General features: G+C 36.4%; 1 protein-coding gene across 1 annotated transcript in view; it reads right to left on the bottom strand.

The window, feature by feature from the left end:
* Nucleotides 1-27,315, bottom strand: part of TTC29 (tetratricopeptide repeat domain 29) — a 111,494-nt gene that overhangs the window by 64,514 nt on the left and 19,665 nt on the right. Inside the window, exons 5-7 of the mRNA XM_026042654.1 lie at nucleotides 21,277-21,462; nucleotides 7,825-8,037; nucleotides 4,226-4,311 (exon numbers count right to left, since the gene is read on the bottom strand). Coding sequence (XP_025898439.1) covers nucleotides 4,226-4,311; nucleotides 7,825-8,037; nucleotides 21,277-21,462 — 485 coding nt within the window. The remainder of the gene's footprint in view (nucleotides 1-4,225; nucleotides 4,312-7,824; nucleotides 8,038-21,276; nucleotides 21,463-27,315) is intronic.

Raw genomic sequence — 27,315 nt, 5'->3', positions numbered from 1 at the left:
ACTCTGTGCTTTTCCTGTTTCCATTCAGGTTTTCATGACACTGTCAAGACAGAAAAATGACTATCTCTAAATTAAACAACAGAAGAAAATACTCCTACGCTGAGGGACTGCTAGCTTTTAACATCCAAAGTAAACAAATATACAAATCTTCACTTTAAGAAAGTGAAGGTCTTAAGTGCTAAATTAACAATAGCAAAATTAACTGAATGAACAGATTTTCACTTCTTCCCTGAAGTTATAAGTCTTCTTTAAGGTTCTCAACTCAAATAATAGCTTCCTAATTCTGCCAGTATTAGAGTTAGCCCATTTTGTCAGAACAAATGTCTATCCAGACATCACTTGCAGAAATACGTCTTTAAGTTCAATTTTCTGGTCAAGAACAGTAGGCAAATCTTAAAGGACTAGATCTCTCTCTGCATGACTACCTTTCAAAACATATGGTGGAACAGAGCATAAAATTCAGTCTACTTTTGGAGATTTTTTAGTTGGTAAGATCCACCTTGACCTGCCAAACTGATGCATAGAAACTGATGTATCATCTATATGATTAGACATAATAAATAAAACATACTGGGTATACTAATTGTAGAGTGTCTGCATCCCAGATATATCTATTTATACTCTCTTTAGTTGCAGGAACTGAAAGTCAAATTTTCACTTGTTTTGATTTAAACTTTTTTTGGAAATTAACCTTATAGTCATAAATCACCACTGATTACTTTAATAGGGTCATTTAGGATGTGGAAATGTCTCTATAAGTTCATAAATTTTCTTGATAATTTTATGACTATAGCTTTTATATTGTAATTCTGCCAATTCATGCATGTGGCATTATGCCATAAATTACCACACTTATTTTGGCGTGATTTGCAGTATTCATGAACACTGCCTCTATTACTTAGATAGGTAACCTACTGAAATACAGAGTTCAACATCCAAAATAAAGGAATACTCAGAAATAAACAATAGGTGATAGGGTAGGTAATGGGATTTTCCAGATGATTTGGGATGCAGCTCTAAATGAAAGATAAAAAAAACCCAAAACATAAATGCTCAGATGTTTGAAGGATTCTTCAAAGTCCAGCTTAGAAGAACATTCCAATGACCGGCACTCATGCCAAGACTTCTAGTGAGGCAGATGTAGGAAAAGCCAAGTGTTAAGTGAAGCACAAGTTTGAGAAAAAACAACTAAGCAGTAACCCTCACTATAATATTAACTTGGATAGATACCTTTCCTAATGTTTAAGATAAAATGTATATTATGTGAGCTATTAATATTTTTGGGGAAAAGTTGTTAGGCTTGATTATAAACCAGATGATATAAAAAATATTATGAACATGTCACACTGATATTGAACATAATTAGTTCTCAGGCCTTCAGACTTGCACATATTTATGCTTTTACATCTGAGTAGGTCCACTAAAATCAATCATATGTATCAAATACAATTAAATCAATTTATACAGATTACACACCAAATCAAATTATGTCAGATTATTCACCAAGTGCCTAGGAAATAAAACACCTTCTCCAACAAAAATAGCCCATTCAATACAAAACGACTGCGTATTTTTGGTATAATAGGCTGCAGCTTAATCATTTCAACCTTTAATTACCGCATGAGATAATGAATATTTCGAGCATATGCTTCTCCGTGCGGCTTGAAGACATGAATGAAAGGGCAGTTGATCTGCATGCTCGGGCATGTGCACGCTGGGGGAGGGAGCTGCGCGAAGCTATGAAAGGAACCAAGGGGCAACAATTGGAGGAAAGGGTATCTGTGGCAGCTGCTCCTTTCAGATTCCCCTAGAAGGAGACTGCCCGAGGTGGCCCACAGCACAAAAGGATAAAGAAGATGAAAACTCTGATGCAGAGCAGGAAAATAACTGCTGAGACCCCCGAGCCCGCACGCGAATGGGCGCAAGCTGTGTGGCAGGCCCTCTTTAGCATGCTACTGAAGCTGGTGATGAACTACATATTACCAAGAGGCAAGCGGGCTCCTAGGAGCATTGTCTGCGTGGTGTGTGTAATGATAACCAGCGGTCCCGCGGGAACGGCAGGCAACGATTTCATCTCCGTAAGCATCTGAGCTCCCCTTGGATACAGAGACCATTAAACTGGGAACAGAAGGGTAAATTTCAGGCAATGATTTCTAATTGGAGAGTGAAGACAACTTGTGCTCAACAGCACTGTCAACCACTGATATTTTACTGCTGTCTATATTGATCACTATTAAGGACAAAAGGAAATGCACAATACATTTTCTGTATGAAAACACTTCACAGGTTTCCTAGGTAATGTTATATGAAATGTTACTATCTTAGGAATCCTTGTTTATACTTCCAACTACTAGTATTTTCATTACAGTTATAACATTTTATACTCTAACATGAAGTACATCATTTATGTTTTGTACCATAGATGCTTTCTATCCTTTTTCATAAAAATACACTTCACTTTCCAAACCTGCCATGTATTATTGTAAAATTAAAAAAAGGCACAAACTCTTATGCATATATTTTAAATTAACAGAATTACTTTACAAAATTTAAGATTCCAGATTCTTCGTTAAAAAAAAAAATGTTCACATGATAAAGAAATGAATTTCTAAATGATCCCTGCAACTTTTCTTTTTTCACTTTTTGAAGAGGTGGGGGGTGCAGAGAGGACAGGGAAAGGGGTAGAAATAAAAATCAAGCAAAACAAACCCTTAAGAAATAGTATCAGGACACATAATGTTTTTGGCGGGGCAAAGCTAGTTTGATCCTTTGTTTATCATGCAGACTACATGGTGTTGTTGGTTTACAAATTTCTCCTGTGGTGCAGAAATCAATGGGCCAGCACACACTTTATTTAGCTCATTTATTTACTTTGCTGCTCTTCATCACCCACATAGCTTATTGACTCTCAAAAACTTAATAAGAAAGGTTGACACAGCAGAAATGCTTTCAACTTGTCAGTCGAAAAAAGAATGAAGAGGTAGATGAATTTCAGCACAGGAAATTCTAGCCTAATCTGTCAAACTATTTTTGGAAGAGAGCAAATATCCTCTCTTTCATTGCTGCTGCAACCATCAGGTAGAGTTGATAAAATTATATGTGGCTTCTCATTTTGAAATACCTTCACATTAAGCTGCAGATTCTAACTGAAACCGAAATGAGAGCAGGCTCTCTGGCTTTACTGAAACTAGAAATTCTTTATCTTACAACATGCACTTTCTGCTTTCCAGAATTCATTTTATTTATACAGAAGAAAGGCATATTAGCATTGAAGAACTATATATAAGTACAGTCAAGAACTTCTGGAAAAAATACATCACAAATCATTAACAATATGCAACCGCATATTTGAGCAGGGACGTGCAGCATCCACCCAATATTACAGAAGACAAGTAAGCCATAGCAAAACCTTCATGCTCAATTCACTCTAGGGTTTCTCCTGGTCTATATCCAAACATACTCAAACAACTATTTTTCCAAAATCATTTTTAAATTGGTTTTGGTTCGCTGGTGACGAGTACAGACAAATCAAATTGATACTCAGCTTCCCTCTCAAATTGACCTATGATGGACTAGAGGAACCCCCTTATGCTCTTATCTCATGTAGAACTCTCACCTTCCTTAGCTGTCATCTATGGAAAGCTCAAGGGAAACATGACAAGAGGAGCATGAATTAAAGCAACCGCAAGAGCTTGTTGACACCCACAGCAAATCACGTTTCTTCCACATTCCTGATGCTTTGAAAAGCATCATATGATAAAAAAAGATAGGAAAAGCACAACACATAGACTGATATATTTGTAACTGTTTCACACAAAGATGTCATACCAAACTAGTTTCCATAATTCCAAAATTGATGCCATTGTTTACATTATGTATGAGTATGCGTACACACATATATATGTATATAGTATGTGTTTGTATATATGGATGTATGAATACAGGAAAAAATGTGTAACTTCAATTTCTAACTTATTTTACTTGTGCAGATCCAAGGCTGGAAACATGGACTCAGAGGGCCTAAGGAAAGTTCCCTAAGTTCTGGAATGTTTTGAGATCATAATTTCTTGAACTACATGGATCCCTGTTGATGGAACTAGATAGAAGCCAAATCTCTCTGTACTCATTATCTGAAACTTCTAAGAAACATTTTCCCATTAACCGAAACTTCTAAGAGGGCACTAAGCAGCTAGAGGAATACAAAGCAACTTTAAACTAAACTTACCGGTATCGCTGCCTGTTCTTCTCCAGCAAAGTGATATGCTAAACCTAAGCAGTAGGCAGCTTCTCCTTCCATCTTCATATCACCTCCTACAGAAAAGATTATAGTGACTAGTGCAGTCTGAGCAAAATTACAATACTATGGACAGTCCTTGCAGGTATTTAAATAACATGCAAATATTTAGGTGTTATATACGTGTTTCCTTCTCCTTATTCCTGCCATTTAATTCCTTGCATAAATACCTGTTTTCTAAAAACAGAGGAAACTAAAAACAAAGATTATGAATTTAAAGTTCAACAAGAAAGTTAACCAAATAAAGTTAGGAGAAGATGTTTGGCTGTGATGCAGCACAATCAATTTAATATGCTGTAAGGTTCTCTATCATGAATTGTTTAATAACACCGTCTTCACATTTAAAAAGCAAAAATTCACAGTAGAAAAGGCAGAGTAGAATCTCTCTCTAAATATAAAGAAGCTAAAAAGTACAATAATACTGTAATATATATTAACAAAAAGTTGATAAAGCATTATAATGTACAAACACAAAACATGTTGACTCAGATACTTCCCTAACCTGCACAGAATCTTAGTGAGAACCTTACTAAGAGGTAACTACTAGTGGATTGGGCTAAAATAGCCAAGAGCTTGGGTAAACTACCCTTGCAGTAACAAATAGGCCTTGCAAGTAGTCACAGAAAATTGCACACGAGCAGCGGCTAACTCATGTTACATTTTTCCATGCAAAACTTTATTTCAGTAACAAATACTGCTTGCTGGTCTTTTTATATTGCTTCTTCAATAGAAAAAACACACATTCAATAGTGAAATATATACAAATTAATTTTAGAAATGCTTATCTCAATATATCAAAAATATCCTTGCAGAATGTGAGCATCAATAAAAAAGTAATTTATAAACAAAATCAAAGAAGTGCAAAAAATCTCATATTTCCACTGCTCAATATCCATACGTTCAAACACAATGGAGAAACACAGGAAGAAGGCAGAAAAGGAACTTGAAACATTATTGACTATTAAGAAACTTTACAAAAAATCAAGTTTTCAAGCTCTTTGAATAATAAAATCACTGATGCCACTGAAATTCTGTGTCTGTTACAGAAGCCCTCAATGTGTAACATAAACACATGTTGGTTATGTGTAACATAAACACATACATGCATAAGAATGCTCACTGTAAAGACTGAAGAAGTAGGTAATACCTAATCCTAATGCAGGAAATACACAGACATAGATGCAGGTCCAGAAGGACTTAACAGCTACGAAAGATGAGCGGGCAGAGCCCATACGGGCTTCAATATGGGCTTCTGAGACAGAGGCTGCAGGTCCTGAACTGGGACTATGAAAGGAGATCTGCAAAGCTTACATGGCAACTGTGCTGAGCTTTGTTGTTTTACTGAATGCCCCAAGAAGCCAGAGAAAATCACTGATTTGAAGTAAAGGCACTGGGACATCTGCTTGGTCAAAGGAAGTTCTGGGAAGGCATCAGGCTCATTTTGAAAACTTCATGAATTTTTCCCTCAGTAGCAATAGACAGAACTTGAAGGGAGAGTTCATGAGGGACGATGAAGTCAGTGGGGCTGGAGCACAGACCTTACGAGGAGCAGCTGAGGGACTGGGGTTGTTTAGTCTGGCAGGAGAGGAAGCTCAGAAGAGATCTTATCGCTCTCTACAACTACCCGAAAGGAGGTTGTAGTAAGGTGAGAGTCCATCTCCTCTCCACTATCAACAGGACAAGCAGGAATGGCCTCAAGTTGTGCCAGGGGAGGTTCAGGTTAGATATGGCGAAAGATTTCTGCACAGAAGGGGTGGTGAAGCCTTGGAATAGGCTGCCCAGGGAACTGGCGGAGTCACTATCCCTGGCAGTGTTCAAGAAACGCATGGATGAGGCACATAGGAACGCGGTTTAGCAGCCACGGCGCTGATGGGTTTGTAGGCAGACTTCATGATTTTGAAGGTCTTTTCCATCCATAAGAATTCTACGAGCAGCATGTGCTCACAATTCTTCTCGGTATGTAGAAACTAGTAGCAGTAGTTTTACTGTATCCATGACTTAAGCATGTAAGATAGACAACAGTTTTGGAATAGCTAGAATAGCTTGTATGTGATCATCACATACAGCAGGAGAAATGGAGAAGCTTTGGGGTACACATGTTCTTCAGATAATTAATTGTATTGGCCTTCTCAGTATTCAGAGAAAAGATCTAAACAAGCAATTCTCCTAAGAGAAAAGACGTAAACAAGCAATTCTCAAAACAGATCTAATCACATAAATTGTGGATAGCACTGTAATAGGTTACTTAGTGGCTAAATTAAAAGAATTAGCTACTCTACCAGATAAACTCTGAAATGAAACATTTAGAATGGAAAGAATTGAAACCTTGCCCCTGCAAAGACACTGTTTGTTTTACTCCTTAAAATTACCACTTAATCATATTTAAAATTTAAATTATCTTAAAAAAATGAATCCTTCATGAAGGCAACATAAATAATTTTCATTCTTTAAAATTAGTATAATCATCGCTATAGTATCATCAAGAACCTGAAACAGATAAAATTCACTGACACTATTTCAAGTAATAAATGACAAAATGAACATAAGCTCATATCCAAGAGCTTATTTTTCCAATAGTATCTGCTGCTGTAATAGAGATGATTTCTTTTTTACACATTTTATACTGTTATATATATTGCTGTTATACTCCCTACTTGTACAATCATGCATTTGTGTTAAATTTTAAAAATATTTTCAAATTTTTGCATTTTTGATAGTTCAAATCTATCCCATTTACCACTTGAAAACTAGCTAATAGATTAACATTGGCCATATATTATTAAATTTCATAAATGAAGGTATCCCTTATTAAATTAATATATATAGTAATTGTATGTGCAATTTATATGCCAAATATTCCCCTTTAAGAATACTATGAAAGGATCTTGAATTGCTGATCTAGGAAAAGATGACTATTCAAGATCTTCTATGCTACTTCTCCAAAAACCTCCAATTATCATTTCTCTAGGAAAAGTAAGTCAATAGAAGCAGACAGCTAACAGCACCTTCTGACAGGTAAGTATCACTAAGTTACCTCAAAAATATTGAAAATGATGCATGTTCTGTTAAAATGAACACAGTGCTCCTGAGTAATACAGTACAGAGTTTTTTTTTAACAATAGAAAATAGTTTAGTTTTCACGATTATTAAATACCTACGTAGAATGAAAAGCTGGTGATCCAGCTGGTATCATCAATTAAAAACTGTCAAATTGGCAGCAACAAGTCAATCAGAATTTCAAATTCCACCAGTGACCACACTTTCCTGCTACAGGTTCACTCTTAAATTACATGCACAAGACTGTGGGGTTTTGTTTGTTTGTTTTGAGAAAAAGCTTTCAGGGATCTCTGTTGTCAGCAAGAAGGCATTTATGTTTTAGTCTGACTCAGGAGTGTATTGGTAGCATCTGACTGTAAATTTCGCAGAAAAAAAACACCCAGTCATATACTTGACAATTTTTGCCTTACTCCTGGGAAAATCATGGTATGCACATCAAATAAAGGTAGGTGAAAGTGTTATTTTCAACTTACCTTCTTTTGCCATTTTTAAAGCTTTTTTTAGTGTTTTGATGACCTGTTGGTATTGTTTATCTTCTAGCATTTTGTCTGCTAGAACTGTGTAAGTTTTCCAGAGATGTTCACATGCCAGTGAATTGTAAGTACGGCCCGTCTCATCCGTCCATGTTGAGCCCAATGTTAGCTCATAAAATGCTTCATAGTGTTCAACAGCTTTCATAATATCACCTGAAAAATGACATTCATAATTTCAACCAATAATCCACAAGCTACTAGTATCTAACCATTTTCTAATTAAAGTAGGCTGTATTGCAATAATTTCACAAATTTTTCAAGAATCTTTGATAAATAGCTTAGAGATCACTGGAAAATGTCAAATCTTACAGCTACAAATACTTTCTTTCGTTGGACTCATCACAAGAAGGACAAATCAGTTAACTTTAAGCATACAAAGGTTTAGAAATTAGTTTTCTTTTGTAGTTCAGTGTTGAGGATGTATGATTCCAAGGATATGAAGGCAGAATTTTCTAGAAAATTAAGCTACAATTGAATCATGAATATAGCCTTTGTGGATCTCATATTTCCAAATCACAAAAGTGCATAATTTACTACAGTTCAAACTGTTTCTCAGGTTCCTTTCTCCCTAATAAAAAACTGTGCTGAAAGATGCAGAGAACAAAGGTACCAAAGCTGCAGAAAGACCTTTACTGAAATAAATTAAAGTTATATGTAAAGAAATTTATTCAACAACGACTGCTAGGCAAACTCTGGTGAATTTATAAAGTAAATATACTGGAAGAGCACGAACCACTAATGCAGTAAGTAGCTTTGCAGCCTAACAGCAAACACCTCTGAGGCAAAATAAAGTTTGAAAATAAAGTTTATTTCACTTGGACATGCAAGAAGATCCTTACTTTCCCCTCTCCCCAACAGTGAAATTTATCTTTCTATACATGCAGAATAGGTGAATGCCAGGCTGTCCATCTGGACTGTGGAAAATCAAAGTCAACTTGAAAGAACAGAAAAGATTTTCCTCACACACAATGGGTATAGGATAACTGCAGGGAAGCAGGGAATCTAAGAGCATTTATATTAAGAGAAAAACACACCTACTGTTCCAAACACCATGTTACACATGGCATGGGAGAACTGTGAAGGTGACACTTCTTCCATCAGTTTGTGCCTAGCTGGCAGAGGAATCTGTCATATGGATCATCAATATATCCTTGAGAGACAGCTCAAAGAATCTGGAAAAAAGTCTTATTGTGACAACAGCTGCCAGACCCTGTAAATAGACAGGACCATATCTGCAAGTTCTTTCCCAAAGATCACGTCCTTGACATAAGAGAGTTGAATCGGAGTACAAGCAGTTCAATGATCCACTGGGAGTTAATTTAACAGGAAATAAGACAGAGAAGCAGACTTGCTAACCACCATCCAAAACTTTTTCAGTCTAAAGAGGCTTGGAAATAGTGTATGAAGGTTCTGCCTATCCATGAAGTGCTTACTGATTCACAAGTTAACAGAATTCCCGTTACACAAGCTGCTGAATAGATTTTAAGTATCAGTGAGGAAGCTAGTGTCGGTTTTGTGACAAAGGATGCAAAGCTGAGTCGAAGTTTAACACTAATAGCTAGCGTGTTATCCACTTCAGCACAGGCGGTTTCCTGCTTGAAATTCTTCCCAAATATTGCCATGCGTTGATGTGATGTAGTTTCACTAGAAGTGTAACAAACTCTTCAGAATAACAGAGGTGAATGTATACTTTGATTCATGAGTAACTCAAAAACTTCTAGTAAAACAGAAAGCAATAAATGAACAGTGTCACCTGGATTAGTAGCCTAAAACCAAATGTGGTATTGCAAATTTGAGCAATACCACAGCTTTGAAGTACATTCTTCTAGAGGGGCAGGACATCCCTGTAAAGAACATGTGCATGCCACGGAACTCCTGCTTAGATGGGCAGACCTATCCGATACGATAATTCTTCCTCATGCTCCCTCACTTGCAGTATCCCCCTGAGAAAGTTTTTGTCAGGCTGGAAATTGAACTCATATATTCCATGTACCCCATAGTTCTTAAGAGTTGACCTAACCATAAGAGCCTTGACCTGACATCCTTTTCGCCAGATCTCTGTGAAACCTCTTTAAAGAACAATCCATCTGCATCAAGCTTCAAAGTACAAAACCAGTGTATTCTTTCTGGTAGTACTGAAATGGAACTAAATTAAAACAGGTTTGACTCCATTGCACTGGGAAGAAATAAAGATAGTGCAGTGAAAAGCAATACAATCTGACAATCTGAACACAGAAAAACAAAGGAGAAGATGCTGAGCAAGAAAACAAACAGTAATTTAAAAAATACTAGTTAAACAAGGGAGAGATGGAATTCCTGACCAGTAAGCCATTATGTGACTGCAGATTTGCTTACTGAAGACTCTTTCAAGTTATACTAACAATTTGCAATCAGTAGAGCTGTCAAACTCATGAAAGGTAAAACATTTTAGATTTTGGAATTCAATACTCCACCAAAATAAACTGAAATTCCTCATCCTCATTGGCAGTTGATATATCAACCTACTTCCTTAATCCATAATGTTTATGTGAAACTCAAATGCTGCTGGGAAAATAATGTCTTCAGGGGGATGGAGAGTTTATTCATAGCGATGAGTTGGCTCAGCTGGAATCGCTTTGGCCAGTGCATTTTAATTTTTAAATATTGAGCGAGAGAGAGGGAGGGAGAGAGAGAGGTGGTGCAACACTGAAAAGCACTGAAGGAAAGTGTAAGCCAAATACAGCCCATGTTAGAATAAGAATATATTTGTGTCATTTGAACAGTGACAAGGTAGAGCTTTGAAACTGAAAGATAAAAAAAAAAAAAAAAAGGATGTGCAAAAAAAGAACACTGAGTAGATGAATCATTTGGAATGGTTTCTTGGAGGCATCTTTTACATTACTTCAAGAATTTCGGGACAAAATCTAGAAGGTGTTCTAGGAAGTCTATATTTGAAAATTTTACTTGGAAAAATCCTATCCTATAGAAATATAGGATATACAGAAATATAGGATATATAGGAAAAAATCCTGTACCAGGAATACAGCTATTTTCAGTTAGCCTAAAATATCCTAAACTAAGATTTTGAGAAACTCTAATAACTTTTCATATATAGTATCAAAGACAGACATGTAATTCTAACAATACATATAGTATCACTACTAAAATGTTAGTTTAATGTCGCTCAGAGTACAACAAAAGAAACCCTATCCACAATTGGAATTGCCTTTAAACAATTATGTGAATATACTTGGCCACTAGCAATAACAAATTTTAGAAGTTACTCTTATTTTCATAGCCATGACATATGTGTGCACTGGATTTGTGCTACAGTTTTCACTGAACTGAATTAGCGTTGCTTAGAGGTCACAAAAATGAGATCTATTCATTCAAGTAAAAGAACTACATGTAATTTTGTAAATTTGAAGAGAAACATTTTGCTATTGACTATGACTTCCTTTATATTTTTCCTCAACTAAAACATACTCCAGAAATACACATTTCTGTATTACAATATCTTGGACAAATCTCAAGCAGAAAGGGTATATATGGTGACTAATATTTGCCTCTCTTTCTTTTTATTTTTTTTTTTAAGTAGAAAGATTGACTAGATATTAACACAAATGGGTTTAAATGTGAAGCTGCCATAAAAGCAGGCACATAAATGTAATTCTCCCAGCCGCTATTTTGATGCACATTTTTGATTCCATGAATATTTTATGAAATGGCCCAAACTAAAGCCATATAACATTCCTGCATTACTGATGCTTGCGCCCGTAAGCTACAAACATTAGAGGCATGATTGAGTGCATTAAAATGAACTCATTCAGCAGTGCATTGATTACTTGAAGGAGGGGAGGGGAAAGAAAAAAAAAAAAAAGGAGGAGCTATTCTCACTTAAGAAAACAGCACGCAAATCTGAAGTTTCAATACAGAAATTACAGTTAGCAAATTTGAATAATGTGGTACTTAATAAACAAATGCAGTGCAAATCTGTCAAGAGTTCTCCACATACAGCTCTGACATTAATTAGGTGGGATGTTAATTAGGTCCATAGATTGCTTCCAGTAGGGTACAGGTAATTTAAAATGTCACAATCTGCAAAACGCGGTGCCCGACCCGTTCTCGCTCCATCGTTCCACACCCCAGCGATACCGACAGCGCCCACTGATCTCCTTATGTATCAGCTCGCAGCTTTACCAAGGAAAGCAACGTCACCCGGACACGAGGTCCAGATCCGTGTGGCGGCCACATTTCTCGGGCAGCACCAGTCAAAGTGGAAAGCACATTTAGTTCTAAACTGTGAACATTTGTTGAGGACTTGGGAAAACATTCCACTTCAGCTTAGAACAGAAATCAAAAGGAACAATAAAGCTTTAAGTATTTTATAGGATATTCTAATCTCAAATGACATCTTTTGTAGTAGCTTACTCATTGTACAACGTGGGCATAAAATCAGCTTGAAACAAGAGTTACTGGTAGCAAAACAAAGAAAAACGCTATTGCCACTTTAAAAGGTACTGGCTTACATTTCAGTTTAACTGCTTGAACTATTTGTATTATTTTCGATTTCCTGCATTCCACGATCACAATTATGGTAGCACTATTCATGCTGAAACAGTTAAGGATCTGTCACAGTTTCCAGTGCCAGCTGATACTTGCAGAGGCTTTTGTAAGTGGTGCTACCTTGAAAAGCACAGAGAGATGTGCTGGGAGGTAGCATAAAAAGCCCACAAAAATTATAAAACAAGGCTCCTTCAGTAAGTAGGTGTACCCCGAACTCCTGAGGTAAAATGAATTGCACAGAAGTCATTAGGATTGATCTCAGATGCCAGAACCTATCTGCAGGAGCAAGATGAACAAAAAGGTGAAACGGATTTAAGAGGAAATTTTGCTTTTCCATAACTCTATAATGTTACTCTAAAACAGAAATGATTATCAGGAGTAACTATGACAAGCATTTTTCAGATTAAGGATAAAAAGTTATTTTTATTTACAAGACAGAGGCTGATGCCTATTTCTTAACAAGATTCCATGGGGAGTTCTAGTAAAAATGGCATAGGTGGTTCATAACAATATTGCAATGAACATGTCCGTTCACCAGGGGATAGTCTCACGGCTTCTCCACCCTGATAATATACCACCAGATTTCTCCTGGAGTCGGAGAAGCTCAAGGTCAAGCGAAAGCTTGCTTAGGAGCAGAAAGCTGGAGGCTTGGAAGGAAGGAAGGAGATTAAAGGAAAGCTGAGCATCATGCAACCTGAGATACAGCTTGGGTGTGAGGAAACTGGCATGCCAAGAGAAGAAGTGGGCATGGTAGGAGGAAGCAGATCACTGGCTTGCAAAGATGATGATATTTTGTGCTTTCATGGCTGGCTCAGGAACTACTGGTCTAATCTTTGGTTTTGCAGTTTATAGAATATTTAATTTCTGCCAAAATTAGTTAAACAAGCATTTTTTTCATGTATTTATGTATATAAATATATATGTAGGAATGCAATGAGACCAAGACCATATATAATCTAGTTCTTTGGGACCTAAATTGTCTCCAGCTCACATACTCAAAATACTCACCTAGAGGGCAGTGCATATTACAGGATTCATAGTAAGATTGGTCACAATACATTATGATATATCATAGCAGTGTATTATGTTATAAAATATGCCCTAAAAGATGTTGCTTAGAGGGTTAAGGGACACCTCACAAGCATGGATAATTTGTGAAAATAAGGCTGCAATTTTATTTTGTAACTGTACCAATAAAGGAGGTTACATCCAGTCTTTGATGGAAAGGTGGGTAGGTTGTGAACAACTTGGGCTGACCATAAGTCTGTATTGATCTAACAAGCAATACAGAATAGCTAATACACGGCCAGTGTGTATTGGGACAGAAAGGCCAAACTGCATTCCCATAAAGAGTACCACAGCTAAAGCAAAAGGTCCAAGCAGTGTCTGATGAAGCACAGCGACACTGTGACACAGTGGCAACTGCTCATCTCCTAATGTCACAGAGTTACGGCACTTCCCGGCCAAGCTGAGCAGCTTTTTAGAGTGATCAGGGGTCATTTGAAAGATGACAGATGAATGGGAAGGAGAACTTGTCAAATGTTGCATATTTCAGATGCTGCTATGTCACCCAGGAAGGCCTCTGGGCATTCCTGTGGCACAGGTAAAGCCACTCAGCTGGCCTCTGCTTACAGACCAAGCCAGAGGGGCAGGAAATAACTACAGCAACCTGGAGCCACAGTAACACTTACTAATTTCTTTGGTTCCCTCCTTGCCCTATTATTTCTTTCTGCACTGCTACCAGTACCATAGAATTGCAAGGAACAAAGGGTGTCCCATATGCAGCTGAGACAACAACTGCTTTGGGGAAAATTTACCGTGGACACACAATAATTAACTGAAGGGCACATTATCAGAAGAGGAGCTGCTATGAAAGAAATTATTACTCTTAGAAGAGAAAGTAAAGGACAGGGAGCACAGGAGGAACAGGCATTGCTGGAAGAGAGGCAGGAACCCTCCTCTTGCTTTCTTACAGTTAATACACTAGGCGCTGGGCCCTCAAAAATCTCGGTTAGATCCAAGCTTTTTCATACTGCTGCTGGCTCTCCAGGAAATCCTTCCCAGATTTGCTTTGAGACAGTTATTGCCTAAACCTCTTGCCACTACACGGAGAAGTGTTTATAGGCAGACAGACAAACGCAGAGAAGGGAAGGAGATGAAAACGTAGTGATGTACAATGAGGTATAGTGCATGCTTTACAGTTCTATTTTTAAAGGTTTTTTTTTTTAAGCTTATAACTATGTGTCTATAACTATGTGTCTATAACTATATTACTTTTTAATTTCAAAGCATATATGATCATTATCTTTCAAATATGGAAAATGTCACCGAAGCACATTAGTTTAATTTTTGCTAATTCATATCAAATTCTTGTCTCACGTTACATACATTTTCTTTTGTGATGATCACTTTTCATTCCAATTGTACTTCCATTCCTAGTCCCTTACTTGCCAGAGCTTTCAAAAACAACCTTAGCATAAGCTGCAATGCCGCAGCGCCAGAGCCGTTCTGCGGTGCAGATAACCTGCTTGGAAGGGATGCTTTGAGCAGGGCACTGGACTGATCATCTCCCGGGGTCCCTGCCTACCTGAATTATCCTATGATCCTCTGCAAAGTAAGATGCATTTTTATTAGTAGCCTCAGAGTGTTTGCTTTACATTTGGCTTCTAAACACCTCTGATAATGGCTCACATCAATGTAATCCCACTGACAAAAGTTTTATTTCCATCAGCTTCTCAGACCCACCAAGAAGGCACCTCTGGAAACAGCGCCTCCTCTGCCCCAAAAGCACTGCGTCCAAGAAAGTTTATGTAACGCAGTGACAGCTGCAAGTTCAGCTGCAGTAGTTCAAGACCTCGAGAAGCTTTGAAGCAAAAAAAAAAAAAAAAAAAAAAAAATCTGTTAGTGAGTGGGCAGCCTTAAATGAAGTTTCATCTCAGTCCTACTCATTAAGCAGTAAATAATTAAAACACTTTGGAAAAGACAGGTAAAATACAAGCAGCAATGTCAGTAACAGACATGAAAGAGAAGAGAGGGGAAAAAGAATTTAAAAAAGCAAAGAAATAATTCATTTGAAGTTTTAATAAAGTTTCATTTGCAGTCTTGTTTAAAGATATATCAGACTTCAGGGATGTAACCTAATTACATTTTTATTCTAAGTTCTATTCAAAGACCTTGGACTTTGAATCTTTAACACAGATCAAACATGGTATAATTTACTCGTGGCTATCAATACTTTAAAAAGATCTCTTCATTAAATAGTATAGTCTTAAGAACATACATATAAAGCAAATAGCAATATTTGATACAATATTTGATTATATTTTGATTATATCAAAATATAATTCTTACAGAAGTTTATACATAAGCAAATCCCTTGAATATCAAGCAAAGTGTTTTTTTTCCTAAAAAAAATAAAAAAGTAAACAATGCAAACAACAACCATACTTTTTCAATAATTTTAGGAACTATTTGAAAATGAGCTTTACACTAAAGACATAAGAACAGAAACTAAATAAAGATGTCTTCAGTATGGGTCATAAAACTTTCATGGAAAATGCAAATTACAAAGATTAGAATTAATACTATTGTACAGCTGTGAATATTTTGAAGAGCTTTTCATTACAAAGCAAGGATACAGAATTGTCCCTAGATGTTATATTGAAACTGAGAGATTCTCTATTTGAATTTTTCTTAGGTAAAGAAAGCAGTAATGGTGGATGGATTAAGGAGGCTTTTGGCAAACCTGCTTACTTTTTTCTAGTGTAAAGGATATTATTACTTTCCTGTGTTTAATAATAAAACATGATTTAAAGCAACTGAAGGCGAAGCATGAAACAAGTTTCCATCCCCACATTACTTATTTTCTGAAATGAAAATTGGAACCCTGCAGAACTCTGAGTTTTCTTGTTCAGAACATCTATGTTGTCTACCAACACTTAAAAAAATATATGAGCAATACTCTTTGATAAATTCAACAAGCCCCTTTTGCCTTCCTGGTGCATATTCAGAAGCTTCTCTCAGACTTTGTTAAGAGCAAACTAATTTGAGCTGAAAACACATCTCATTTCTTTAATATCAATTCAACCCAGTATCTGCCAGTTACATACCAGTAACACCACTGCAATAATGAGATGTCATTTATCTGTGAATGATATTCTGTATGTGCATCCTGAATTATTTAATGAACCTTTTAAACCTCTCTTCCCTAAGAATCTGCCTATCCTTCTGTATTTCTGGTTGTTTCTGTCTAGCCACTGACTGACAGAGAAGAGCGCCACATTGGAAGAGATTATCTCCTATAAAATTGCTTTTTAAACCTTTTAAAATTGTGCTCTCTAATCAATCTTGTCCTAACTAGTGCATGTATTCATTTCCTGGGCAACCAGGAAAACAATGCAACTGCTTAACCAAATAGTGCAAACACAAAAAGAACCCAAAAAAGAGTTAGCTTCAGTTTACACAGTGAAAACCAATGACTGTAAGTGTTTTAAAGGTCTTGCAATATTCCATTTCCTGTAAGGAAAGGCTTCTTTCTGTCTCTAAAGTTCACTGGTGTGCAGACTTTCCACGCACATGTCTCTATATATACTTAAAGAGATAATTTAGCAATAGCACTACATAGAAAAGGCCTCAACATTTGGAGAAACATGGATTAGCTTCGAGGTTTGAACTATTCTTACGCTTTTTCTGGGGAAGAAAAGAGTGTAAGAATAGTTTGGAATAAGTAATCACAACCAGAAATAAACCATAAAAGTTTGGGTTATGGAATATGTGACACGGGAAGCATAGAGGGGAATATCATGTTGAAACAAGGGCATTCTGTTACTAAGGCATCCAGGCCCAGACTCAGATGGAGCTTGCTACATGTTTTCTCCAACTAATGAACACCCTGAAAGCCTTTTTTGGGTCTCCGAAGCAAACCAGCCTGTCCCCAAACAACCTTGCTGTGATCTTCTACCAAACTCGATCAAGTCATAAGAACTCCACAACACGAAAACTCCCATTGTAAAAATGAAGAAAGGGCAAGTATGAGATTTTTTTTTGCACCAATCACAAGCTTGTCTGGATATTTGGATATTATTCTGAAATAAAACAAGCTGTTCATAAAAAGAAGAAAATGCAGACGAAAACAAAAAGGCCCTGAAAACTTTCACCTGGTAATCTGAGTTACTCTCTTGGATTTTGTTTCTGAAAACAGAGTTCTGAGGAAAGGGCTACATTTAATGTTTCCTTCCTCCACTGTCAAATCTACACTAGTGAATTCAACAGTCTGGAGACCTCTGGATACTGGCTATACACCTTATGGTGGAAACATAACAACATTAAATATGCAGGTTGGGTGGTTTATAAAATACAACAATATTGTTATCAATACCGGATCTGTACTCCAGATGTAGTAAGGAAGAATTTCATCACTGCTCACAAGGGCTGCCCCACTGCTTTATTGTATTTACCAGCTGTTTCTAATCTGTTTTGCAATCAGATTGTAAAGCAGCACTTTTATTTCTATGTTATACAACACAAGGAGGATTTGCTGTTTAAGTAGGCTTGGCAGACTCGCAACACAGATAACAAGATAACGCTTTGCAAATTAGCTTCTTGTGGGCCATCCATCCTAGGAGTGAATTTTATTCTGGATATTCTTGGAAATCTCCTAGCAATTTTAAGCCTTTTTAGTACTTCACTTTGCAATATTAACATTCTTTTTATAATTTTAAAAATCTGAATATCAATTATTTCTACCTGAAGGCAAACCAATTGGGGAAATCCTGTTTCAACATGTGCATATTTCCTCTGCATAGATACTCATGAAAGTATGCTGAGTTTCTCTCAATTATTTATACAACATAAATACAATCAGAATTTTTAATTGAAAAATGCTAGCAATAAACAATTCAAAATACAAAACCAACAATTTCTTTAGCAATGGATTAAATGGGACCCACTAGGAATACAAAACCAATCATTTTAGATTTTTATGTTTCAAAGCAAAAAGATTATGCTAAGACTGACTTTAGGTTGTGATTTCTCAAACAAATTAGAAGTAATTATGATGAATTTCAAGGGCTGGACAAATGTCCATTAAAGTCAATAGGAATCTTTCCCATTACTTCTATAAAGCTTTGATTTAAACCTTTAAATTCATTTGAATACCCTTTCTACAAGGGTACAATGTAAAGGAAATCACATACCTATTAGAAATACAACAGGCAAGTCAACTGGCTACCTTGAAGCTTCTTTAATGAAAAACAGACTTCTTTGGAATTAAGACTGAAATCTTGACATTTCAGATACTGCTTTCTGTGACTTCTGTTGGTTCGGAAACTGCTGCCATGCAGCAGTACACCGATATAGGGGTGTATGTTTGTGTGCGCGTGGGTGTGAGTGCACACCTATCTCCCTGACCTTTATTATTTTTCAGTGGCTTGGATTCTGCTTTTAGAATAAGTACACTTTCAGACGTCTGTTTTAATCCTTTATGTTTTTGAATAAAATAGAATTGCATTCTATCTAGTTTTATTTTAACCTCTGGAAGCAAACAGCTCTTACAGTAATTCTTACTCATTTCCCCTGGGCTGCTTTTGTTACTCATGGAAATCATGTGAAACTTTCGGATACCTGTAAGATCTACATCATTTCATGCATGGTAGGTGTTAACCATTTAATACACAACTGAAGACACTCAAATACTATAATAATGAGCACTTGCAGCACAGGAACCTGTATAAACTAGCACTAGCCACCACATTTATAAACGCGCTTAGGCTGGGCTTCTTCTATAAGATGTAACAGTGTAAATCTGAAGTTCCTAATTCAGCAGAACTGTAACAGCTGGTCCTCAGACCATAAAAATCCACTAGCTCTTATTCTCTCATATACAGAAAAATGTATGCATTTATAATACTGATTCTGATTATCATTTTATTACTTCTAAAAACCCATCCAAAGCACAGGAATAAAAACACTGTGTGGAAAGAATTTGCCTTAACTGAGGTTCTGCCACAAAGCCTGGACTTGCGTGGAAGATATATAATACTGGACTTAATGTAAGAAAAGATATAAAAATATGACATTGCTTTTTCAAAGTGACAATAAAGTGACATCATGTTTAATAGTTACATAAGGAAATAAGTAGTAACCAAACGAATAAAACTGTTCAAGATCAGCTCCCTCAGGGAAGTTAAACTACGCAGTGAGTGCAGCTCATTGACTAGTGTCATAATCCAACACTCTACTGTAATCCTCATTCTCATGTATGTAATCATCCCATTTGGGTAATGCATAAGCAGAGGTTTTTGTTTTATAAGCAGAGATTCTCAAAGAAGTAAAAATCTCTTTCTGCAAAGAACTGCCACTGGAAACATATTTGCTCCAAGCACACAATGTTCCATTTGTGTTTGTAGTAGGCTACTCTGTTATTACTGTTTTCTTTCCCTTATTTACTAACAGCCTGTCTTTTCCTCAGTGGTCCTTCAAAGCAAATCCTAGGCTTACTTTCTCAGTTTCTTTATTTTTCCACTCTCCCTATGGAAATAAAATATTTGCAAAAGACAAATCCTACAGATTTAATGGAGCTTTACGTTGGGCAGTGAAAATGCACCTTGTTTTTTTCCCTCCTTACTTATGTTAATAAGAAGTTTCTCCTATGGAAATTTCAAATATTTTAGGCAAATGAAAATTCCCCTCCTCCTCTGAGCATCTCAAAGTGTACTTACCTCAGCACCTTGCAGTGTTTTTGTAGTGGGTCTGAAGATTTAAGGATATTTAAGTATTCAACAACTTTTGCTTAACACATCATAAAAAGAAGGAAATGTTAAAAAGGTTTAAGGCGATGGGTAGATAACACTAGTGAGTCACACTCAGTATGAGCCTTTGAAGCTATAAATAGAAATACTTTAAAGCACCTTCCTTTAACAACTTTGTTTTTTAGTATCTGAAGGACCAGGTGAAAGGGTTGAAATACCCAGTAACTTATGCCATTTTATTCTATTGAGAGACACACAGATAACCTAGTTAAGCATTTTTTCGCTCAGAAATGAAAACAACTTGGTCATGATTTTTAAGCTAGCACCATCTCATCTATGGGGAGACTGGATTTAGCTTAGCTTCAATTCCTGGAATAACACTGGAATAAACAGCCAAACAAACTATTCCTAAGCATCAGTAGGAAATATGAAAATGTATTACAACCAACACCAATATGTCAAGAGCACATCTCATGAAGACAATCTTTTATTTAGCTTATCTATTACTATCTATTTTTAATTAGATTTATCTATCAAATAGAAAGAAGTTGGGCCAAAAAAAAATCACAAAAGGAGGAAAAAAAAAAGGAGACAAGAAAGGGCACATATTGAAAGTTAGTAAAGATTTTCTCATTGTCATAAAATGTTCCTGTAGAACAGAGGAATGTTACAAAAGCGTAGCCCACCTGTATTTATTTTCAGGTGTATGCAAATCAGCTCCTGTAGGAAGTTCCCCCTATACATGGGTTATCAATGGTTCAGTGCCAGACAAGAAAAATACGCTCAATGTAATTCCAAAGGCGCCTGTCCTAGGTTCAGTATGTTACATAGTATTTTCACCTAGGATTTGCATTATGGAGTGGAAAGATTGCTTGTTAGAAAGTGAACGACTGCTTACTAGGGGTTCAAATGTTACTGATCTATAAAGAAAATATGTTGATGGATAACTTCATAATTCAAAACTATTAACAGAATTCTCAATCCATAAAGCAAACTTAAAACCAGAAACAAAAGAACAAACCCTGTTATAAAACACAAAGTACTAAGTATGACTGTTTGACTGCTGATATAATGTAGCATTTTGATCTCAGTGACTTACCTTGTTCCTCACTGATGAGGCCCATATTTGCATGTGCTTGTGCCTCTTTCTTTCCACCATCGATTTTTATTAGTTGAGCAGTGTTAAAGCACTGCTCATAAAAGTAATTCCTTAACCATTTGTCCTCGGAGTCATTGAAGCAGTAGGCCAAGTTCAGCTGGTTATTGTACACTTCTTCATAGTTCCCTTTAAAACAAAATACAGTCAAAACATAAGATCATCGTCAACTTTCACAGGTTTTATCCAGCAATAGCCATACAATGAAAAAAAGGGCTATTTATACATCCACAAGTCAAATACCACCAAATCTCTTAAATTTTCAATCAAAGAAATAAGAGAAGGAGGAAAGATAATCTTTTCAATTAAAACATAATGGAAAACTTACTCTAGCAAAACCACAAGTAAATTGCTATCAGTTTTATATTAAAAAAATATAACGTGTGTGTGTGTATAAATAAATAAATAAATAAATAAATAAATAAATGTGTGTATATATATATATATTTCAATGCAAAATGGAAGGCCTGGGTAAGAAATTGGCTTATCAAGAGAGAGAAGCTAGAGTGAGCTATGCTCTTTCTGCTCACACTAGCTTCTCTCTGTTGATAAGCCTGTTTCTTACCCAGGTCTTCCATGTTGTATATGTATACATATGCACACATATGTATGTATACATACACACACAGACACACACACACACACACACACACACACACACACAGAGCTGCTCCTGGAGAGAGGCGCACCTGGGCCACTGACACCTCAAGAGGCATGGACAGCTTTCCAAGCTATGGTAGAAACTGTGATGATGGGGATTACCAAAAACTGCTCTGTAATTTTCCTATCATTTTAAACATTTAAAATAAGATTGGTGAAAAGATGTGCAGTTTTCATGTACAGTCTTATTTTATTATCTTCTGATTGTTACAAATTAAAGGCAAATTGTAATTTTACATCTTGAAGATGTAAAGAGTTCATCAAGACACTGCTCTAAGAACAGACGTGGAAAGCAGAGGAGATGCAGAAAAACACATTCATTTCCCACTTTTTATCATTTCACTAGCCGTCTTAATGAACAACTATGATTTACTTTGCACAGAAATTAGCCGTCCCACAGAGTATCATTTCATAGACTCTAGATATCTAAAATTAAAAATAAATGCTGTGGGTCCCAAATATAACTAGCATTACAAAATGCATTATTCACAATTTAAAATTACAGAATGAGAGCTTCTATGGAATTACAGATACTTGTCTCGGAAGAGTACATTAAAAAAAAAATCACAGGAGATTATTCAAAAGCTGTACTGATTTGCAGCAGAGACCTGAAACTTAAAGGTACTTGACAAGTCTTATCAAACTGCTTCTCCCTAAGGAATATGAAGTATCTGTTCCCTACAAGATGGTGAAGAATTTAGGAGATTATAAAGTATAACATGTATCAATATGAGTCATAACTGAATTCACTGCTGGTGAAACTACATAAATTTGCTTCCCAAAACTCTGCTTATGTTGGATTTCAATGTGAACAACTAATCAAATTCCATTGTAATTCTGGTTGTTCATTTACTGTGTTTGTGGCTGTTAAACAAATGTAACCCAAAGAGCATGTTCTTAAAATATTGTTTAGTTGGTAAGAAAGGAGTTAAGATCCACAACTCTTGCAACAGATAAAAGAATGTTTGGTTAAGCTAGATGTGTGGATAGAGTTGCTTTGCTTTCAGGAGTTCTGTAATTTGCAAGCTTTGCTCAACAAGGAAAGAAGCAGAGAAAGATAAAAACTTCCACTACTGGATGTACAGAAATCAATTGGCACGAAAAACAAACAAACCCCCAAAAATGATTTCAGTAAATGCAGGATTTAACTCAAAGTCCGGATATTTTCTGTTTTCAAACTAAAGAGCTATGTCAAAGATTTTGAACAAAGGATGGTGTTCAGTTCCTTTGGTTTCTTTATCAGAGGAATTGTTAAGGAAAAGGCCAACACTACCAACAAAAGGGAATAATTTCTTGATTGCAAATTCTATCTCCTCTGTGAGTTACCAATGTTGTTTGGAACAAAAGACACTAATTCCTCAAAGCAGCATTACATTTGTATTTCCTTGTATCTCTTTAGTTTAAACCAAATCAGAGAGTGCTTCCTCCACCTTATCTCTTGTAGGCTCTGTGTCAAAGTTAAAAATTGCATGGCCTTTACTGGGAAGCAATCGAAATTTCTCATACTATCTGTGACCACAATTAAGTTCTTCAACTTCCAAACGTCTTGATAAAGCTCTTTAGCGCATTGCACAACACAGTAAGAACTTTATTCTGACATCTGAAAGAATCCCATTACCTCTTCATCATTTCCACAGTATTCAACACATTTATCTAACATACTTATTTCTCCTTCATTTTTGATCTGAACTTGGACATTTTGAACAAGGTCAGCTAATTTTTCTGTGCTTGAAGTCTTCTGAAGCCAAGCTGAAATATTATTTTCTCTTTCTTGAACATTCACTGTTTTTCTCCTTTAATTTGTAAAATTATTCTTCTCCTTCTTAAACTATGTTTCTTTGTTGTTTATCTAACCTTTGCTTTTCTAAGTAGTAATTTATTTTCCTTTTTATTTTCTTGACAGTTTTTCCACCAATGAAATGTCACCTCATCTTTTCTACCTTTTTAATGATTTCTTAACCCATTTCCATTAAAAAATGTAAAACTGTTATTTGGAAGCTGGCCATATTATATACATTCAGATTTCTAATATTCTAAATAATACTCCAAGAAATCAGAATGTCTAACATCTCTTTATAATCACCATCAGAAATACCTAATAATACAAAGCATAAATACACCAGAAATACTTCTATATGATCATCTCACTATTTGCACCTAAAGCCTGAAATGCTAGGACCAAAATATCAGCTGAAGTTAGAAAAAGTCTTGTTTTAATGAAAAAAAATTATCAATATGTAAGCTTCATGTTTTCTTAAGCATAGCATTCTTCATGGCTATGAATTCCATGTCTTTTGTTCCTCTTGAGGCTGTGTACTGTGTAAAACTTATTTATACATTAGAAATTAAGCCTATCTCTGCGTATAATACTGGAAAGGCTTAGGGATATGAGTGTGTGTGTGTGGGGGGCTGCTGTATACTTAGATATGTATAAGATACTGTTGAGATTCACCCAATATAACAGATACAGACTCGTATTATGTAGGACGGCTTTAATGAATGAATAAAGGCTGATAATTCTTGGATGTGTTTTACCTCAGCCCAAGTTAAATATCTATTGCTTCACAAGACAGCACTCTAGTTCTAAAGCTTCTTTCAAAAGTGCAAGGCAGAGGCTCCCATGAAAATTTGAACTACATAAATAACCCCATGAACGTAAAGAAAAAGATAAAATATAATTGTAGTGATCACTAATATATTGTAAGATAACAATGCACATTATATCCTCATTAAACCTAAGTGAAAATGAATTTAGATACCAGAGAATACCTTCAAGTGGCTACCTTAAGGCAGTAAGGGGAAAGAGAATTTGATTGTTGTTGGGAGAAGAACATAAGATACAGATGTATTGTCTTTAAAACCTTTGCTACAAGTTATCAAGGCACTAATATTACATAAAATTATGCAAATGACTTTAGGTAGTCCCCTACAAATCTCAAGAGATGGAACCGACCCAGGACTGACTACTGTTGCTGCCACAGCTTTGATTGAATGAACTGCAGCGTGACCCTGCGCTGATTCTCCTGCCGCTGAATAACAATGAGAAGTGCACGACAACAGCCCTTTTTCCCCAACTGTCTCAGACAGTGGCTACCAGATATGCTGGTGTCACAACAAAACAACCCCCAAAAGACAGACTTCTAAAAGCAAGATTGCCTTCTAGACTCAAAGTTGCTTGGATTTATAAATCTAGAAACTCATAAATATTATTCTGACAGTGGTAAAGTCAGACCATTAGATTTTGTGAAAGTCAACTTTTTATCTCCCGGGAGAAAAAACATACCAGAATAGGTAAATACTCTTGTCTGTAAAATCTCCCATAGGTAGTTCAGTTATTAAAGCATTGACCTCTCCAATTTTTGTGAAGTAAATTCTCTACTTCTGAGGCAGAATACATGTAGTGGAGAAAAAAGCATTTTTATTTAGCAACAAAAACAACAACAATAGGAAAGGAAAGCACTGGTAAGTGACACTGAATGAACAAAGAGAAGTCTGAGTCATACAAGCAATTAAAAAATAGCTCCTGCAAGACAAGTTCCAAATACCAAACCAGATAAAGTTTATGAGAAGCAGAAGAATCATATAAACAAAAGAATACGGAGTTTAGGCCAGGAAGAATTGAAAGCATCATACAATAGTAATAAAATACTGCTAAGTATGTCAAGCAACTGCTATTAATGGGGTATCCACAAACAAAAGCATAAGTTTGCCTCAGGAAAGGACAGGTTTCTTTATCCTTTCATACTCACTCACTGCACTGCAAAAATAAGAGAATAAAAAGCATGTATCCAATGCATATAATATAGTCCTCAACACTAGATTAAGTATAGAAATTATCAGATAATGGAGAACTTGTAAATTAATCACACTAGCTTTTTCTTTCTTTTTCTTTTTCTTTTTTTTTTTATTTTTTTTTTTTTGCCAAAATTTCTTATCTTGCCTGAGAGCTCAGCAAAAACATATTTATTTGGTTGTGGTCATGGATCTTCAAAGGTAAATTAAGCCACTGAAGGAGAAAAGACTTCCTTATTCAACCTCCCCAGGTAAAATAAATTTCTTATGGCAATGAAGTTTAAGTCAAAATAGTGGTAATTTGCAGCTAAACACCACTTAAAAACCAACATAATGGAATACATTTATTGCTCTCATTAAAAGAAAATGTTGAAATGCAGCTTATAGATTGCATTCCACAGTTCTATACTTGAGATATCTTCTTTACCACAAGTATTTGCTCAGCAGCCTACCTGAGACAGGTAGAGTCTCTTTCTGATTAGCAGGAACAACCAAACCATAAAATTCTCACAGTTCACAGGCCCAGATAACTATTTTTAGCTTTCCAAGCCACTTTCAACTTGAACTGTGATGGCTACGGAGCAAATGCAGGTCACCTGCTGCCAAGACTGCTACAGGGTGGTAAGTTCAAGCTGAAGGGTGAACTGTACAGCTGAAAAATTCTTAAATGTTGTCAACTAAAGTTGTCAGGAGATCATAAGCCAGAGCCCCAAGCGATCTGATTAAAAATCAGAGAGTAACTGGATTAGCAGAACTACTGAATTAGTATTTAATGAACTGTATAATTCAAACATTATCCTCACAGCATTACTTGTTCTAACATCAGCAACATGACTTAGCATTCACCCCTTCACACAGCAGCTAGTTCAAGCATGGAAACCGGTTAGGAAAAAAAAAAAAAAAAAGCAAACTCAAACTATACTCTGAGCAGGCAATTCGGGGAAGATGCACTGCTTGAACACCTGCCAACTCTGCTGGCACGGTCTCGTTATTTTATTGTGTTTTAACTAACCTAACAGGCCACGTTGGGAGACAAGCTCTCACAGAGGCAGGCTGCAATCTGCTGGCTCAGTGGCGGGTGGTACTTCGTCTCCAAGAGAGAGCAGGGGCTCGGGGAGCACGGCGCAGCACGATGCCGGGCTCGGGAGACACAGGTCCCTGCTGTTGACATCAACTGGACCCGCACCTTGACTCTCCGAGGGCACATCTGCCAACTCTGCTGTCCAACGAACAGCAGCTAACAGCACTGAAAAATCCCTTGCCTCTCCAAAGGCATGAAAGGAGGGCAAAATATCCTCCTCAGACAGCTGCAGGAAGCAGGCCCATCAAGCCAGGCCGCACTTACTGCTTTTGCAATGGCAGAGCAATGGCAGAGATGCTTACGTCAGGGCAGTCCCAGCAGCAAAACTTCTCTCTTGCACATCTGTAAGTTACAGGGGGTCTATTCAGGTTTTAGTTGCAGACCAGAAAAAAACCAAGGATTCTTTCTTAGCACGGCCTAGCTAAACTTTCTGTCTAGATTTATAGCAA

The sequence above is a fragment of the Nothoprocta perdicaria genome, unplaced genomic scaffold (assembly GCF_003342845.1).
Source record: "Nothoprocta perdicaria isolate Ctin4 unplaced genomic scaffold, notPer1 scaffold_31, whole genome shotgun sequence".
NCBI classification, from domain to species: Eukaryota; Metazoa; Chordata; class Aves; order Tinamiformes; family Tinamidae; genus Nothoprocta; species Nothoprocta perdicaria.
Note: the sequence above shows the minus strand (reverse complement) of the source record. Positions and strands in the feature narration are given on the sequence as shown.